General features: G+C 40.5%; 1 protein-coding gene across 1 annotated transcript; it reads left to right on the top strand.

Annotated features, from left to right (window-relative positions):
• Positions 1-111: 111 nt before the first annotated feature.
• mapre3a (microtubule-associated protein, RP/EB family, member 3a) lies at positions 112-6,126 on the top strand. The gene is made up of 7 exons (XM_048228808.1): positions 112-234; positions 1,545-1,672; positions 2,245-2,390; positions 2,861-3,017; positions 4,417-4,553; positions 4,931-5,083; positions 5,705-6,126. The coding sequence occupies exons 2-7, from the start codon at positions 1,552-1,554 to the stop codon at positions 5,771-5,773; spliced, it is 783 nt and encodes a 260-aa protein (XP_048084765.1). The 5' UTR covers positions 112-234; positions 1,545-1,551; the 3' UTR covers positions 5,774-6,126.
• The last annotated feature ends 11,151 nt before the right edge of the window (positions 6,127-17,277 follow it).

Raw genomic sequence — 17,277 nt, 5'->3', positions numbered from 1 at the left:
ATTGTTGGAGCAGGGGCCAGACTGTCGATACGCCCCGCCGTATCTCGGTCAGCCAGTCCTGCGTAAAAGCTGCGCCTCTATGGCTGCAGCGCGCATGCGCTAAGCCGTCGCCACGGCTTTATTGCAGGCGCACGGGGTGGCCGTCTCCCATCAGCCGAGGATCTGCGAGCTGGGGGCTGACAGAAGGTATACCGCCAGCGATATAACGGCACAGACGGACGCACTCTAAACACTGTAAGTGAGATACACATGTTAAATTATGGTCTCATGCGGTTTTACTCCCAGATCACTGATTTTAACTTAGACTTGAGGCATTAGGAGATGTGATTTATTGTGTCAGCGGCGTGTCTTGCATCCATTGAAAATGTTCGCGTACAGTAACAATGTTGTGGGTAAATATTCGGTGGGGCCTGCAGAGGGGGTCGAATCGGTTGTTTCTGTTATAATAACGGTGCATGTATATTCTTGCAAACGCGGGGAAGCCACACAATTATATTTTATTTTGCGTAGTGAGGTGAAGGAATGTGTCCAACCCAAGCCAGAATATTGAGATGTTAGCTCACGGAGGCCTACACAGCACATTACCTCGGATCTGCGCACAAGAATAACATGACTGTCATTGCAAAACGGGCAGTCATTGAACTGATACCATAACTTAATTGGCATGGTTGTTTGAGCTTCTGTTGGTACTGTATGATGTTTGCATAGTCTTTGGACGCACGAACATCGCCACATTGAAATATTATACACGGGGAGATTACAATGGATATCTGTGCCGCTGCTGAGGATGAATCCGGTGTGTGTAGTCCAAAGCACTGCGCACCGCGGGAGGAGGGGGTGTAACAGGCCGCTGCTCTTGACGTATTCTCGTGCAGGCGAGGGCCAGCATGAGATAGCATAGTTTCGCAAGACGAAGTCGCTAGTTTTTACTATTGTGTTAATTTAAAAATAGAATAATTTAAAAGTGATAACTAGTTATTATATATTGAGTAATATGCTGGACGAGTGTTGCCAGATAAAATCAAAGCACTCCACAATGTTTGCTTATAATTTAGCATAAAAAAGAAAAATGTAAAAAAAAACATCAATGTGAAATGTGAGTTGCTGTATAGATACTCTACTATTTCATCCATGTTTACCATCATGCCACCTTTGATTGTGGTGAGGAAGACCAGATGTGGCAAGCAAAGTATCTGACACATGCACAGCAGAACTCCCTGTAATCGGAAAGGATTAACAGCAGTGGATTGGAAGTTGAAGAAGTGATTGCTTTTCCCCTTTGAGTTGTGTCCCACTGATCAGCACATACAGTATCACTTATGAGCACACCCTTGTCCTGTATTACAGTTTTTACAGATGAATACCCTTTAATGTCCTAATTTTGCTTTTGTATGAGTTTGAAATGTTCCTGTTTAATATGATGATAAATCATAATGTATGTGGATGTACAGTCTGTGGACAGCAAGAGAGGAGAGTGAACACATTCAGGAGTGACTCTGCTGACCCTGCTGGTGACTGGTTTGTGTGTCTCTGGTCACTGTAAGGTCAATCATGGCTGTGAACGTGTATTCCACCTCTGTGACCAACGAGAACCTGAGCCGACATGACATGCTGGCCTGGGTCAATGACTCTCTGCAGCTCATGTACACCAAGATAGAGCAGCTCTGTTCAGGTGAGGCCCCTCACTTTCTCTGGAGTCACGGCAAGAATGTCTCCACTGTTTCTCAGCTGTTAGCTCTACTGATCTCTAGATTAGGTTCATGTTACTGTACCTGACTCAATATCTCTTGACTCTGCTCTGTATTCAGCAGGTTTACTGACCTGTAGATTATGATTTTGTCACCCACAGTATGGGTTTAACGGTTTTGTCTTTATTGTCTGGTCCATTGATAATGCCTGTAGATTGGTCTTATTTATGAAGATAAGGGCACTGTGTAGGGTAATCAGCACAGACTTGCTTTTGATCATGAGGTTTAATTAGATAAATCATCTGTATTGTCCTATATCAGGATTTAATAAACTAATCAGGTGAATGGGTCTTTGGGATCCTAATTGTTGTGATTTGTTTTATCTTTATTGTCTGACAAATGCAGTAAGGATAGACCACTATACGTGTAAACAGCTTTTTATTTTTGCTGGGTGTAGATTAGCCTATGTGCTAACTACCTCAACCTTTCATCTTTCACCTTTGACCCCCCTTTCCTACTCACTTCTCTCTTCTCCCCCCCCCTCTCACTCTTGTAGGGGCAGCCTACTGCCAGTTCATGGACATGCTCTTCCCTGGTTGCATCCTGCTGAAGAAGGTGAAGTTCCAAGCGAAGCTGGAGCATGAGTACATCCACAACTTCAAAGTGCTCCAGGCTGCCTTCAAAAGGATGAACGTCGACAAAGTCAGCACATTTTTATATTTCATTCCCACTGTTCCTTACTTTCACAATTCCTGAGGTGCAAATAATGTGGGGGAAAATGATCAGGCTTTTGCTATTCATTTGGCTGTTTTCAAAGTGAATATTGCACTTGTTTTTCCTCCATCCTCCTTATGCTTTATTTTTATTTATCTTTAGCTGCCAACTGTAGTCACAAGTGTCAAAGGAATAGCTCTTTTGTCTTCTGACAAGTGCCACAGATCATCTTTACCCAGGAGAGCTTTTTTAAGCAAAGCAAGACTAGATATTTAGACACATTCTGTAGCCAGCTAATTTGAAAACATTTCTGCTCAGTCACTGTGCTCACAAGGCTCTTTGTTTTTTAGTTTTTTAGTAAAAATTGACTGAGCTACCGTAACAATATTCTGATTGTTCCAGGCGACACCATGCTTAACTGAGGTCTCAATGTACTTTTTTGCCCATGGCTTTTGTAGATTATTCCCGTGGAGAGGCTTGTGAAGGGTAAATTCCAAGACAACTTTGAGTTCGTCCAGTGGTTTAAAAAATTCTTCGAAGCCAACTACGACGGCAAGGAGTACGACCCACTGCAGGCAAGGCAGGGCCAAGATGTGGCCCCTCCGCCTAATCCAGGTGAACACTTTTCCCACAAACCCAAGAAAAGTTGTGGCCCCCCAGGTAACCCACTGCTCCTGTTTCTCTCGCTGCCTTGTTACCGCTGACCGCTAAATGCCCTGGCCTCACGTCAGTGCACGACCTCCAGAATGACACCTCCATTCATAAGCTTGCTTTGATTAGTTAAGTATATCTACCTCTTAACTATGTTAAGTGACAAACAATTTTACACTAAACTGAATCTATAGTGGTGGGCATATCACTAGAAATAAATGACCTAAAGATGCTTATTATCATTTACCAGTTTTATAGTAATATCTTTATCCCCGCACTAAGCATTTAATCTTGACTCTTCAACGCTAGCTTCTGTTACCCTGCTTTGCTTCTTTGCACTATGGCGTGGCAGGGTGCTCTCTTGGAAAGGCTTTCCCAAACTCTCGAAATCCTTTGGGTACCTATCTAAGTCATAGGATGAAGGAATTGTTTCTGGTTCCAATTCCAGGCACACAGATTGGCCCTCACTGACCAGACCCTTAAGACACATGGTTGACTGTACTCTTGGGCAAGAGCTAGTGGTGCAGCCATAGAATTGGAAGTTACATGTTTCTAATTCTATGGGTGAAATAGTTTCTCTACAGTCAGTATGAGACTACTGACTGTCAACTTGAAATAGCCATGAAGTCTCTTGGGAGAGCGGCAGAAATAGCCTTTCGACACGCAGCTTCTTTGTGACTCATGCACAGGAAACAGCAACATGTTGATACTGTAGAAGCGGCTGTGATGTGTCCTGCTGGACAGGTGGTGGTGCGGAGAGGGGCTACTCACAGGGAGGTATTGGGACACGCAGAGAGGTCAGGGTGTTCTCCTGCAGACCCGGATGAAGCCCTTTTAAGGCAGTGTGCTGAACATGGTAGTGCAAATTTGCAAATACTGTATGCCTCTAGAGAGTGTTGAGTGCCCCACACTATCCCTCTCACTCTCATTTTTTTTAACTGGGAATTATGTGGAATACTTTGGGATTCTTTTTATGCTTTCTGTTATCAGTGAAATGTTTCCTTGGATTGAAAATCTCTAATCTGGATATTCTAATACCGGTACTTAGCTTTTTTAGGGGAGTGGTGGAATCCACAGAGAATTGGGCCAGAGAGGACCATGGGTCTTCAAATTGTGGGAAGTCTAGACTACCCCTGTCTCTCTGTGTTGTAACATTGTAACAACAACTGAAAAGCATTCCATTAATTTTGTAGGGAAGAGGCACAGCTGCGCATCACAGCTAACATGCTACACTTGTGAGCAGCTTGGGAAAAAAAACCCCTTCATATCCTGCTTTGATTGCATGAGCCCAGTTACATTCAGAGGGTTTGAATGTTGCTTTGGCAGTTAGCTAACTAAGCCTTGTTCATTTGGGGGTTTTCAGGACCACAGAGAACGTCACCAACAGTCCCCAAGAACATGCCCACGCCACAGAGAGTCATGAACACCACCATCAGGAAGAACCCGGCCCTCTCACGGAACGGAGGCAGCGATGCCGAGATCATGGAGCTCAATCAGCAGGTAGGGTCCTAAAGAAAAGGTAGACTTCACTTAGTCAAGGAAGCCCCCTTACAGTGGTGATATGATAGCTGTGGGCTCTTTGATGCTTTTCAATGTTATATTATAGCTGTAAGCCTGTTAGCCTGTTGAGAGGCTGTTGGTATTACTGTCTGACGTCACATTTCTACCAAATAAAATCTAATTTGTTGGCAAATGTTTGGTCACCAGTGTCAAATAATTAAATTTCTATGTCGACAAGGTTAGCAAGAATGTTGGCTGATATTACCATATACCTATCGCAGCCGTGCAGTCAAAGTAAATATACTGAATGTGTGTTCCTGACTAAAATGAATCAGCTGACTCTCCTCTCATTTTTCTCCCTCTCTTGTTCTGTGAAGTTAATGGAACTGAAACTGACTGTGGACGGACTTGAAAAGGAAAGAGATTTCTACTTCAGTAAACTGAGGGACATTGAGCTAATCTGCCAAGAAAATGAGGGTGAATCCAGCCCCATCCTCTCCCGAATAATAGACATACTCTATGCTACAGAGGTACGCAACCTGTCTAACAGCTCATTGACTGCTTCCCAGACAGCTCTGATGTCTTTAAGGCTTTAAAGTGAAAGCAGTTTCAGAAGTTAGGAAAACATAAAATTAAAGGAGAAATCCAGCGATTTTTCACATAGATATCCATCCCTTGAGGTCACCAAGTACTGTCGATATGAAAAAACCCCAAAACAATCAGTTTTACCTAGCTCAAGTTGTTGCAGCCAACAGCTAAAGTAGCCAGGATGCTACAGTGCTACACTCTGGGGGCATGAACATGGGGGCTGCCTGTAAGCTCTAACTGTTGGCGGCAGCAACTAGAGCTTGGTAAAACCGATTGTTTTCGGGGGGGTTTTCGTACCGACAATACTCATGACCTCCAGAAACAGAGATCTACAGTATGTGAAAAATTGCCGGATTTCTCCTTTAAATGTTTGTAGCAGCATGTTTGACTATTACTGATTGGTTGTCTCACTGTGTATTCTTATAATCCCAAAGGACTACACTGGAGGAGATTTCAGTATTAACAAATCACTGTATCTCAACCTTAATTGATATTTTGGAGTTTATGCTCTCTATGCTTAAGGGTGTAAGCTCAGCTGTGTTTTGTGCATTTGTGTTCTCTAGGATGGCTTCGCACCTCCAGAAGATGATGAACTTGACGAACATGCCCACCTGGACCAGGATGAATACTGATCCTGTCCCTCCATCACCTCTCATCCTGTCGGTCCCCCTCTTTTACTCCACTTTGAAATCCTCCCCTCCCTCCTCTCCTCTGCTCGCACCTATGATCTTCTGTGTTCCCCTTGTATCAGTCATACTGTCTGTCTGTCTGCTTGTCTGTCTGTCTGTCTGTCTGTCTGTCTGTCTGTTTGTCTGTCAGCCACCCCACCTCGCCACATGGACTAACATCAGACCCCTACAGGCATGCAGACCGTAGCAAACAGCAGTTTAACATATCTTAGAAACGCCTCAGCATGATCCACCGCAATGTCGTACAAACAAACAGAAAAAAATCCAGGCCATGTTGTGGGGTCGGGTGGGGGTCGGGTGGGGGTCGGGGTGGGTGAGTAGCACAAAGGGCAACCCTTTTGTAAATAGTCAGAGAGGGAGTGATCGAAAGATTGGCGATCCGGAAGGCCTCCTTTTTTCTGTTGCTTTTTTTTTGGTCTATTGGCTCCACACAGACTCCACGCAGACCGAACAAAAACGGCTCTTCCAGCATGAATTCATCCTCATTCCATGCTCTCGTGTACCTCAGTCCAGAACAAAAAACTCTCACTGACTCCCACACCCACGCAGGCAAGAAGAATCTCCTGGATGTTGGCTTTCCGTTTCCCGTTAGGTAGATTTTTCATAAAATTGAATTGATTAAAAAAAAAAGTTTGATATTGAAAAGTGATGTTGTAAGCAAAACAAATTAAAGAATAACAATCGCAACAGACAATAACAATCGGAAATGAAAGAAAAATTTCGATAGGGTCTCTTACTGACTATCTTTTTGCAAACACATCTGTATCTACTATGGCTAAGCATGTGAATGTGATTCATTGACAGTGAATGAGTGACGCATTTGTAAAAATAATTTTGTTTTCAATCAAAGGGTCTCATTTATTTCCACTGCCTTTGCAACTGGTGTGGAGTTCAGGAGTTGATGTGCAAACCTGAAATTGTTACTGTGTTTATTCAGCATGGTGGTGCAAAAGTTTTCATTGTTACTGTGAATTTATGTTTTCTTTTGGTAAGATAAATGTGTAGATTAAATTGGTACGATTCCATGTTATCATGTTTTGCTGCTAATTTTGCTCAATTTCTGTTTTACTTGTTTTTATATTTATTAAATTGCACACAAGCGAGGCTTTTTTCTAATTCCATTTAATAACATAGTCAGGATGTATAATAGTGCAGCACTGACCATATTGGGAGAAAGGTGTGTCCAGCACATTGTCAGTTTCTTTTTTGAAGCCGAGAGCTTGGATGTAAAGGTGGGCTACTGGTATATTGTCAAAATACACAACAATCCGTTTATCAGAAACACCTGTTGCTGGTTAAAACATACAACATACTACATACAATGATAGAGCTGTATAACCAAATCTCAAAGACTCTTCTGACAAATCTCTTCAGTGCCACTGACTGACATCCACCCAGTATTCTCCAGCAGGTGGTGACATTGTAAGGAGAATATTTTGTGGGTGTCTTCTACTGCATCAAAGTTTGTTATGGATCTCATGGGGTCTGTATCCCGGCCATTTCCCTGCCATTACCTCAAGTCCCTTGTTTACGATTCAAAAACTTCTTACAAACATTCTGTCCCACGTGCCGGCACGTTAGAAAAGACAAGTCCAGTAGGTATTTAAGAGGTTTGCTTCTATCCTAACTGGCACACCTCTGCTAGACCTAGCATCAGATCTGCTCTAAATGCACAGGGTATTGTTTGGGCACCAAATATACAGAGTGAGATCCAAACAGAGCTAAATGGTGCTAAAGCTGAGGCTTTCTGTGGAAGGCGTTTTGAATAAAAACATAGCCACAGCATTTAATTCTTTTAACCTGCCTAATTTGCTTGTGCAGTGGAGCCACATTTTCATCGGTCGTAGCCATGGCGATCATCTCTTGTTTCAACAAAAAGAAACAACAAAATTGGATCACTGCAGTTGAGCACAGCACCATTGACACATGCAGTGCTGCAGCACTGACTGTATAAAGCTCACTCTCATTCTGATTCTTGACTGGTAGCATTGGGAAGCGCTCTCCCTCATTTCAATCAGTAGCCAATAGAATAGGGGAACTCATTGTCATTCAGATCTGCAACCAATAGTATCGGGAAACTCATTACCATTCTCACAGTAACTTGAGAAATAACAGATGGCCACATCAGTGTTTGCATAACTTGCATCTGTTTGAGTTTTATTGAGTAAATAAACTGTTGTGAAAATGTCAAAATGTCTTGGTTTTTAATTGTTCATGCGCAAAATACTTTATCGAATGTTCCAAAGTGCAAAAGCCCTTGCTGCTTACTCAGAGCAAAATAAGAGATGGGTAAGTTCCTTCACTTGTTTATCTCAACTGGTTGATCTTTGTTAATTCATGCATTTATCAATGTCTTGAATAAACGCATTTGGATATAAAACAGCTGGAGGCCAAATGTAAACAAATTAAAATGTAAATGATGAGAAGCTAATCAGTATAGATCACATTTAGAGCAGTTAAAATTATCTACTGCTACCTTGTCTATCTGCTAAAAATTGACATTTAGAATGGAGCATACAGAGAACACACAAACCCAGGGTACGCTGTGCACGTTAGAAATATCTCCAGGAGAAATACTATTTGATGTCTTTCAATAGGGACTTCATAATATACCCATAATCATTGTATATATCTTATAACTTGTAAAAAGTTATAGTTAAGTATCAGTAGTGTAAGTATTTCCAGTATGCAGATAAGTAAATGTCATTTGAGTATATCAATGACTTTGTTCTAAAAGTACCATGACGCTTCATAAAGATCATAATTAATACTGTTGACTTCAGGGGGTATCGTTTTTGCACAAAAAACATGATGAATACCTAAAAAGATCCTATAAGAACTGGTGTCACTCTCATCAGGACCAATTTGTGCATAAGGTCAAACTAAAGAAAGATTACAAAGAAAATCTCACACTTCACTTCATCTTAGCATATTTTGAATACTGACGAACTACTCAGATATACTAAACTATGTTTTTTTTCACCAAAGTCCCTGTCAAAAGTTTAAAACAAACTACTGCACCCTTCAGTGCACAGAGGTTGAGTGAAGTTGATACACCATACAAAACACATTAGTCCAGTTTCCCATACATTAAGCCTTGTCCTAGACTAAACACTATTTTCTTGAACCCCTATTGGATTTTGGGCTAGTTGGGTTTAAGAACTTATACAATAGACATGTTTTCTATTAAGCCAATGTTCTTCGAATAGTTCACAACTCAGAGGTAACTTACTTGGGTAACACTTTACTTGACAGTATCGACATAAGAGTGACATGACACTGTCATTAACACATGAAACTGTCATGACACATGAAACCTAACCCTAACCCTAATCCTAAACTCTAACCCTATTCCTATAACCCCAACCCTAACTCTAATCCTAACCCTAACCCTAACTCTAACCCTAACCCTAAAACCGAATGTCACTTAATAACAAAAGCGTTATATCATAAACGTTTATGACTTGTTTATGACACGTTCATGACAGTGTCATGTCACTCTTATGTCGACACTGTAAAATAAAGTGTAACCCTTACTTGTCTATTACACTGAAAAATAATATTTGGATTTAATTTTTTTTTTTAATTACTCTAAAATCACTTACTTTTGACTGGTTTCATAAGTTATACAATGCATATACATATGTTATGAAGTCCCTTTGTGGAGATACTTCAACATAAGTATTTCTGTATTTGCTAGCATTATCACCAACACTGCATTAGAGTAAAAAAAAATTCAGGTACTGATTTTTCCATCTCCTCCTCAAGCTCCAAGCAGCTTCTTGACCATGTAACCAGGCATGTTGTAGAGGAAGAGCCCGAACAAGGCCAGAATCAGCAGTGCGAACACAATCTTGATGACGAGCCACTTGTACTGGTTACACACTAGGTGGCGGATGGCCTTCAGTGGCATAAGGAACCACAACATGGCGATGTCTGGGCGGCTGATGAAGACAAAACAAAGATTTGGGGTTTGAAATAGGATGTTCAGGATTAGCATTGAACATTTTAAGTCAAGAGATGCATTATGTAGTTTTTGTTGTTAAAAGATAAAATGCTTCTAGGTCTATATAATTCTAATGGTGCGATAAAAAGACGATGTTTCCAAATATTCAAGTGTGTTTCTTGAGTCTCAGGAGTGTTTGTTGAATTTGTTCACATTTTTCTACCTCTTAAAATGGTAAACAAATGTTTAAAACACCTGAAACGTAGAAACAAGATCTTTAGACTGCACATAAACATTGAGGAAAATAGTCTTTTTGCAATAATATCAGAATTACATTGACACTTGATTAAAAGCATTTTGACAAAAACTACATCCAGGACATTTCAGTGTTAAAGGAAAACCAAGGATATGGTAGTGTGGCTCAAAACAAGTGATTTACAACAAAAAAGACAAGAATTACTTTGTCTATGTTTCCTTTATTCTTCATTACTCATTTATCACACAAATTACTGCACACTACAGGAAGACATACAAATCCAGGTTTAATTCTATTTTTTGATTAAAATAAAAATATTTATGACTAACAATGACAATGGTACTAATAAAATAATCTATTATTTCTTGGGTTGCACTTCACAATTGCCATTATGTTCAATAAAACGCCTTCACAAGAGATTAGTTCCGCAAGGATGACTCCTTGGACCCCTTTTCCTTGTCAAAAGTCTCTTTGGATAAGAATGGAACTAGGCAACAAATAACACTGCACTGTTTTACAAATGACTCATAACTTTACATATCTTAACTCACATCAAATATGTTGCTCTCAAAGATGGAACCTATTGAAGACTCAAGACATCGACAACATACAATGCAAGCTCTTAAAACCAACAGTTGGTGCCAAGCCACTTAATAACTATACTATCTCTAAACTCAGGAGCTTCACACTGTGACTTAACACATCAGACCTATTTCAGCTACAATAATCTATAAAGCTAAATGTCCTAACACAGCAAATAAGAGTCTCAATTTAGTTACAACACAATAAGCACATAACCAAAATCAACATACATACTCATATAAATACATATAGGATTTCACGAGCAAGTACTGCTGTCAGCATAACAATAATGGCAACAACAGCACTACATCGAATTGATGTATTGCTTGGCAATACAAAATGTTGGTTCTGAATTAGTTAATAAACTTGTGTTGTTTTTAGACATTGTGAACCATTTATGCTATTTAGGCTCATGCATGTTTGCCAAACAATCAGTTAATGATTCCTTATTATTGACTCTATCAAAAGGCAATTCCAACAAACTTAAAAAAAACGTCCTTTTAAGCCATCCTCACTCTAACTGTCTGGAAAGCTGATGAGAATATTGCATTCTGTATTTTCCAATGCTCTAAATTTTGCTGCAGCTACCAAATTACAGTTGGTATGCAGGTACTGATTTTTTAATTTCCTCAGACCCCCAGCATCTTCTTGACCATGTAGCCCGGCATGCTGTAGAGGAAGAGCCCGAACATGGCCAGCAGTAGCAGTGCGAGAACAATCTTGATGGCGAGCCACTTGTACTGGTTACACACTAGGTGGCGGATGGCCTTCAGAGGCATAAGGAACCACAACATAGCAGTGTCTGGACGGCTGGTGAGGGAAAAAAAAACATTGAGAGTTTTGAGACAGTTTTAAGGATTGATTGAGTTATGAGTTATTATTCTCAGAGAAGGCAGAGAATAATTGTGCTGGTTTGATCGCTTTTCTCGGTGACTGAAAATATAGACAGTACATGGACCATACAGACCAGGATAGCCTACTTAAAACTTCACAAAAAAATCTTCACTGCAAAGGTTCTGTGTGTAACCTATGTTGTGTTGACCACGTGGCACAGCCCTGCACTAGCCCAGACTCGAACCCACAATGCAGCACCTTGGATTAGGAGCCATGCGAGCTGAGCATCTCACTAGCATGCCTCGAGAGGGAGGTTTCACCTAACTTACAGTGCATACTACACAGCTAGGCACCAGCTGGCTACCATTGCACTCACACCCCTAAACATCACTCCCATCCAGGTCATGGCACCAATATAACCTGTGTTGTGGTGACCATGTGGGTCAGCCTTGCACTTTCCTGGACTCGAACCAGCAACTTGCAGCACCTACTCTAAATACACTAGCATTCTCTAAACTAGACAGTTCTGCACATTCTCTCCACAAAAAAGAAATCACTCTTGTCAATTTGTCTGCATCTCCTACTCCATCCCCTACTCTTGTAACTCATGATATGTGTATGTAAGTGAGTGTGTGTGTGTGTGTGTGTTTGCTTCTGTAAGTGTGTGTGCTTCTAGGTGTTTGTGTGTCTGTTCGCTCGTGTATGCGCGTGTTCATGTGTGTGTTTGTGTGGTTTGTTGTTCATGTGTGTGTTTGTGTGGTTTGTGTGTGTGTGGAGGTGTACCTGTGTTTGTGCTACTGTGTGTGTGTGCCTCTGTAGGAGTGTGTGTGTCTTTGCTTCTGTGTCTGTGTCCCAATTTATTAATGTGTATGTGTGTGTGTGTATGTGTAATATCTCCACATCCCCTAGCAACCCTTCGCTCAACACCAACATCTACTGTACAGGCCGGTGGGTTTGAAGTCACTAAATGTGATGAAATTCCACGAAACTTGGCATACCCCCAGAGGCTGTCAGGGTATCATACACATGAAATTTGGTGCCATTCAGAACGAAGATAGTGGTGATTAAAGCGAATGTTGCATTTACCTTTTTACTGGGGGGTGCAATTATGGTTGCCAACTTTCTGATATGAAAATAAGGGGGTTGATATAGGCTGTGTGTGTGTGTGTGTGTGTGTGTGTGTGTGTGTGTGTGTGTGTGTATTGCAAGATTGTGTGTGTATTGTTTTACTAAATAGTGCATCATTTTACAAAACTGTGGGCCTGTTTACTAAATTGTGTCAAATGAACGCACTTTAGCTTATTTACTAAAATGAATGGATAATATACTACATTTCATGCACAATCTCGTAAAATGAGCATAATTTAATAAAACGAGCGCACATTCTCACAATATACAACAAATTAAAAAAAATTCGGTTACACTTTACTTTACAGTATCGACATAAGAGTGATGTGTCACTATCATGAATGTGTCATAAACAAGTCATAAACATTTATGACATAACGCTTCTGTTGTGAAGTGACATTCTGTTTTTGTCATAACAACTTAGGGTTAGGGTTGGAGGTTAGGATTTGGGTTAGGGTTCATGTGTCATGACATTGTCATATGTTCATGACAGTGTCATGTCACTCGTATGGCGATAATGTCAATGATGCCTCCGTATTGAATTAATAGGCTACTAGCCTACTCATTTTCTATCCAGTGCAAAACAAGAATCATTTTGATGTAAAAATAATTAATAATTTTGTAGCCTTGTAGCACAGATGCACTGTAAAACTCTGAGCTAGTCATGTCATCTCACGTACTATCAGCGTAATTTACGTGACTCCAAGTGGCTCAAATGAAAAGTGCATTCTCTGTTGGGAGAGAGATGATAGACAAACCGAGAAGGATAAATGACAGCAGCAAGGTTTCTCTTTATCTCATGCAATGCATCGTGTATTCTTTGTTCATAGTATAACTTATAATAACTTATACAAAAGGCGTTCCGTATCAGCTAAATACGGAACACATCTTTTTCCTTTCAAATACGGGACGATGTATTTTACTGTATTTTACGGAACGGTTGGCAAATGAGTGTTTATGGGCTAGGTTGATGTGGGCCTTTGACACCAACATATAAATATTTTGTCATCTTGGGTGCAACAGTTCGGGGCCTCATTTATAAAGCGTTCTTACGCACAGATTTGATCTTGGACCGTGCGTACGCTCAAATCCATGCCAACGCTCAGATTGATAAAAACCGTCTTTGACGTGGAAAAGTACTTATCTCCACGTCCGGTTCAAACTTGACGTACGACCATTTCCTTGTGGTAATGCCGGGGTACTGCAAGTAATCTGAGGTCTAAGTGCGATGCATTTTCAAAATTCCAAGACCAACGATCTCATGTCTTTCTTTGCCATATGCATGATCGATATCAGAAGATTTTTAAAGACGTTTTTGGACGCAGCTTAATGTTTCATGGTTTGGCATAAAACTGCTAATGAGAACTATAGCCCACTTAAGAAAGTGAAAAAACGTATAGCTTACTTATTTCATAATATCTAAAAAACACCAAGACCTACGATGGAATGATTGAAACATTCTTACAGGTGATCTAGTATATTTGGTGTTCTCACCAATCTAATATTGACCATAAAATGTCCAATTGCCCTCGTTTAGGAGAGGAAAAGTACATTTGTGCCAGGGATGTAGTGGTAAAATAAGAGGTGGGTGAACTATAAATTCTGCAATCTTGGTGAGGTGGACTGCGCCATGCGGTATCGGATTTTTTAAAAAGGCATTCAGAACATGTTTGATAATGGTGGAGGTTAATGTACAGTATTGGGAATATAGGATAGTATTGGATAATACAGTTTTGAATGTTAAAAGTGAATAAACTCTTTTGAGAGGTGGATAAACTAAGAGGTGGGTAGGCCTAAACTCTATTTCTGAAATTGCAGAGGTGGATAAACTGCGTTTACTCGGTTACTTATCAATTAAATTCCCAACAATTTCACAACAGCTAGTTCTGGAGTAGGCCATTCAACTAGCCCGCTTGTTTACGACGAGACTCAGGCTGCGCAGTCGGCACCCGCTTCCTTATTAGGGTTTTGGGTTGCCAGGTTTTAGCTATATGACAAAACGGTTGAAATCGAAACTAAGTGATGGATGTATGTGTAGGGTGTATTTCATACACAATCTGGCAACCTGAATGGATCAATGATTTTAAAATGAAGTTTAATGGCCATGCAAATTACGGGAGTTTTCCGGGAGAAATAACAAAACGGGAGGGTGCTGGGAGATGTCCTTGAAATACGGGAGAAACCCGGGAAAAACGGGAGTGTTGACAGGTATGGCTCATAGGCCTATTCCCAGCTCCGTAACAGAAAGGTAATATTTGAATGTAAGCTATACAATGTAGGCTATAGATATTTTATATCATATACAGTATAGCCTACACAACCAAGGGATGGAAGTTATCCTCTGGCATCTTCATATTTAGTGTTGCGTCGGAGTTGCGTCAAGAGGTGCAGAGCGCGCACCTGTTTGCTTTTTTTGACTGGCAGTGCCCAAGATCAGATGACAATACGTGAGTTGAATAATGTAGGCTAAAATATAAAGGTAGGCTTAAAGCAAACAATAAAGGACAATGTTTAAGCCATTGGACATTATTGAAAGAAAACGATAGCAAAGATAGCAGAATGAATGAATAATGGCCGGCGAACTAGGCTACTTTTTCAGCAAAAACATAGCCTATCCTAAAAGAAACGTTAAGCCTACATGACATATCACGCTTAATTTAGTCCTCTGTTTTGTAGACTAAATCAGCATATTACCCTGGGTCATATTGGAAACGTACAGTAGCCTACTGTACCATAACGTACAGGATTATGCTGTAGGCCTAGGTCTTTCCTTCATAAGGTAGGCCTATCCCAGTTTTCTTTTTTTCAACAAAGTAGGTTGCTGCAAGCAAAAGAAATGAAAGCGAGCAGAGGACAATGGACATGGATGCATACGATCTCTTTCCAGAAAGCTTTGCTGGAAAAAACATAATTAGTTAAGCTATTCGAACTGACGCATATAGGCTAGTTAACATCAGATGGCATAGGCTAGGCCTATACAATGTTTTCAATATATAATTTTACATAGGCTACAGCTTTTAGGCCATTGATTTCATTAAAACATATGCTAATTATATTGATGAGGGGGTGTTTACAAGGCGGAGACCTAAAACCACCGGCTGCGCACAAGTTGACGTTCATTTGTGATTTATAATGGGCACATCTGGAAGGGTGGCTTACGCACGTTTTTTTGTGCGTACGTTCGTGTTCTCTGAATCACACGTACGATCATTTCAGAAATGATCTAAGATCAAATGAAGGATGGTTTCTACGCAACACTTTTATAAATGAGGCCCACATTTTGGGGTTTTCTGGGGACCCAGTGTGGGCGGGGAGTGGCCCCCGGGGACCAAACGCATTTTCCGTAAAAGTCTAGTGGGGCTACATGCCCACCAAGTTTCATGTTCCCCGGTGTTTCGGTGACCCGGGAAACGTTGACCAAAAATTAACGGAAAAAAAACAAATAATAGGAAACAGTGTCGCAAATAAGTTTCTCTGCTTTATTTTTCTTCTAAACTTTTAATTAGAATCCCTCCTCTTAATCAAATTATTAGGAACTTTTGGATGGCTCATTTGATGATTTGATATGTACTGTTGATATTTACTGTGATAGGTTACCTGTGATATCTTAACCTCAGACTGTTTGTTATGAAGGTTACTTCATGCTTACTTGCTCCCTGATTTGCTGGGGGACAGACCCAGTTACCTAACCCAGTTACATCTGATTGGGTCCTTTTGTTCATGTTCCAAATGTACACTCATCCATTCATTCAGTGAATGTTTTGTTTTGCAAACAAGATCATCTCCTTCTATGCGTTCAGTCAGTGACTGAGTCCTTTTATTTGTTGACGCTTCTTCTTCATCCTATAAATCATATTCAGAAGAAGCTCTTCTGGCACTGAAGTGGGTTATATGCATTAAAGAAGAGGGTAATATCACGTGAAAGTTTGATGGGTCATGCTCTGCCATTCCCTTCGCATTTCCACTACCATTTTGCCATGTCACTAGCCTAGAAATCTAGACGCGCCCCTAGCGGCAGCAAATTACATTTGCTGCCAGGGCTACCATGTCACATTGCAGTATAAAACATAACAAACTATTCATAGCATAGACTGTTCATAACTATTAGGTAGCCATTGTGCCAGAAAACGGTCTATATAAATACATTTTAATTAGCTTTACCCCCAATGCAAACAAGAAACATCTAATTGAAACACAAACATTCATTATTTGCTGGAAGAAAAGAGAGAAATAAGCATGGAAAATAAACAAAATGAAACACTGACATATTTGTTTCACCACTGTCAAACCCTGACCGCATCTCTCAACTCAGCTGACCTTTCAAATAAACAGAGTGACCTCATTTCCTGCTAATTAGTCTGGGAACAGTCCATATCAAATGACTTGTAAGTGTAGAAGTAATCAATTACTGGAATTCTTCAACAGAGTTGCCATTAATCTTCACTCAAAAGCCTGTCTGTTATGTCACACTGCATGTCGCACATAGCTAAACATTTAAAGTTTTAGCTTCCTTGCTTAAACCAAGCACATCTGTATTAAATACTGTCAAGTTATTAAACATGGAAACTTCTGCCAATTGTATCACAACTGAAGCCTTACATTAAATAAATTGGGAGTTGTGGCAGTTAGCAGCTCGGGGCAAGTAAAGGAACTCATAACATCTTGGACATTTGTGATCTAAAGAGCATCTCAGTGCATTCC

The sequence above is a fragment of the Alosa alosa genome, chromosome 19 (genome assembly GCF_017589495.1).
Source record: "Alosa alosa isolate M-15738 ecotype Scorff River chromosome 19, AALO_Geno_1.1, whole genome shotgun sequence".
Classification (NCBI taxonomy): Eukaryota; Metazoa; Chordata; class Actinopteri; order Clupeiformes; family Clupeidae; genus Alosa; species Alosa alosa.
Note: the sequence above shows the minus strand (reverse complement) of the source record. Positions and strands in the feature narration are given on the sequence as shown.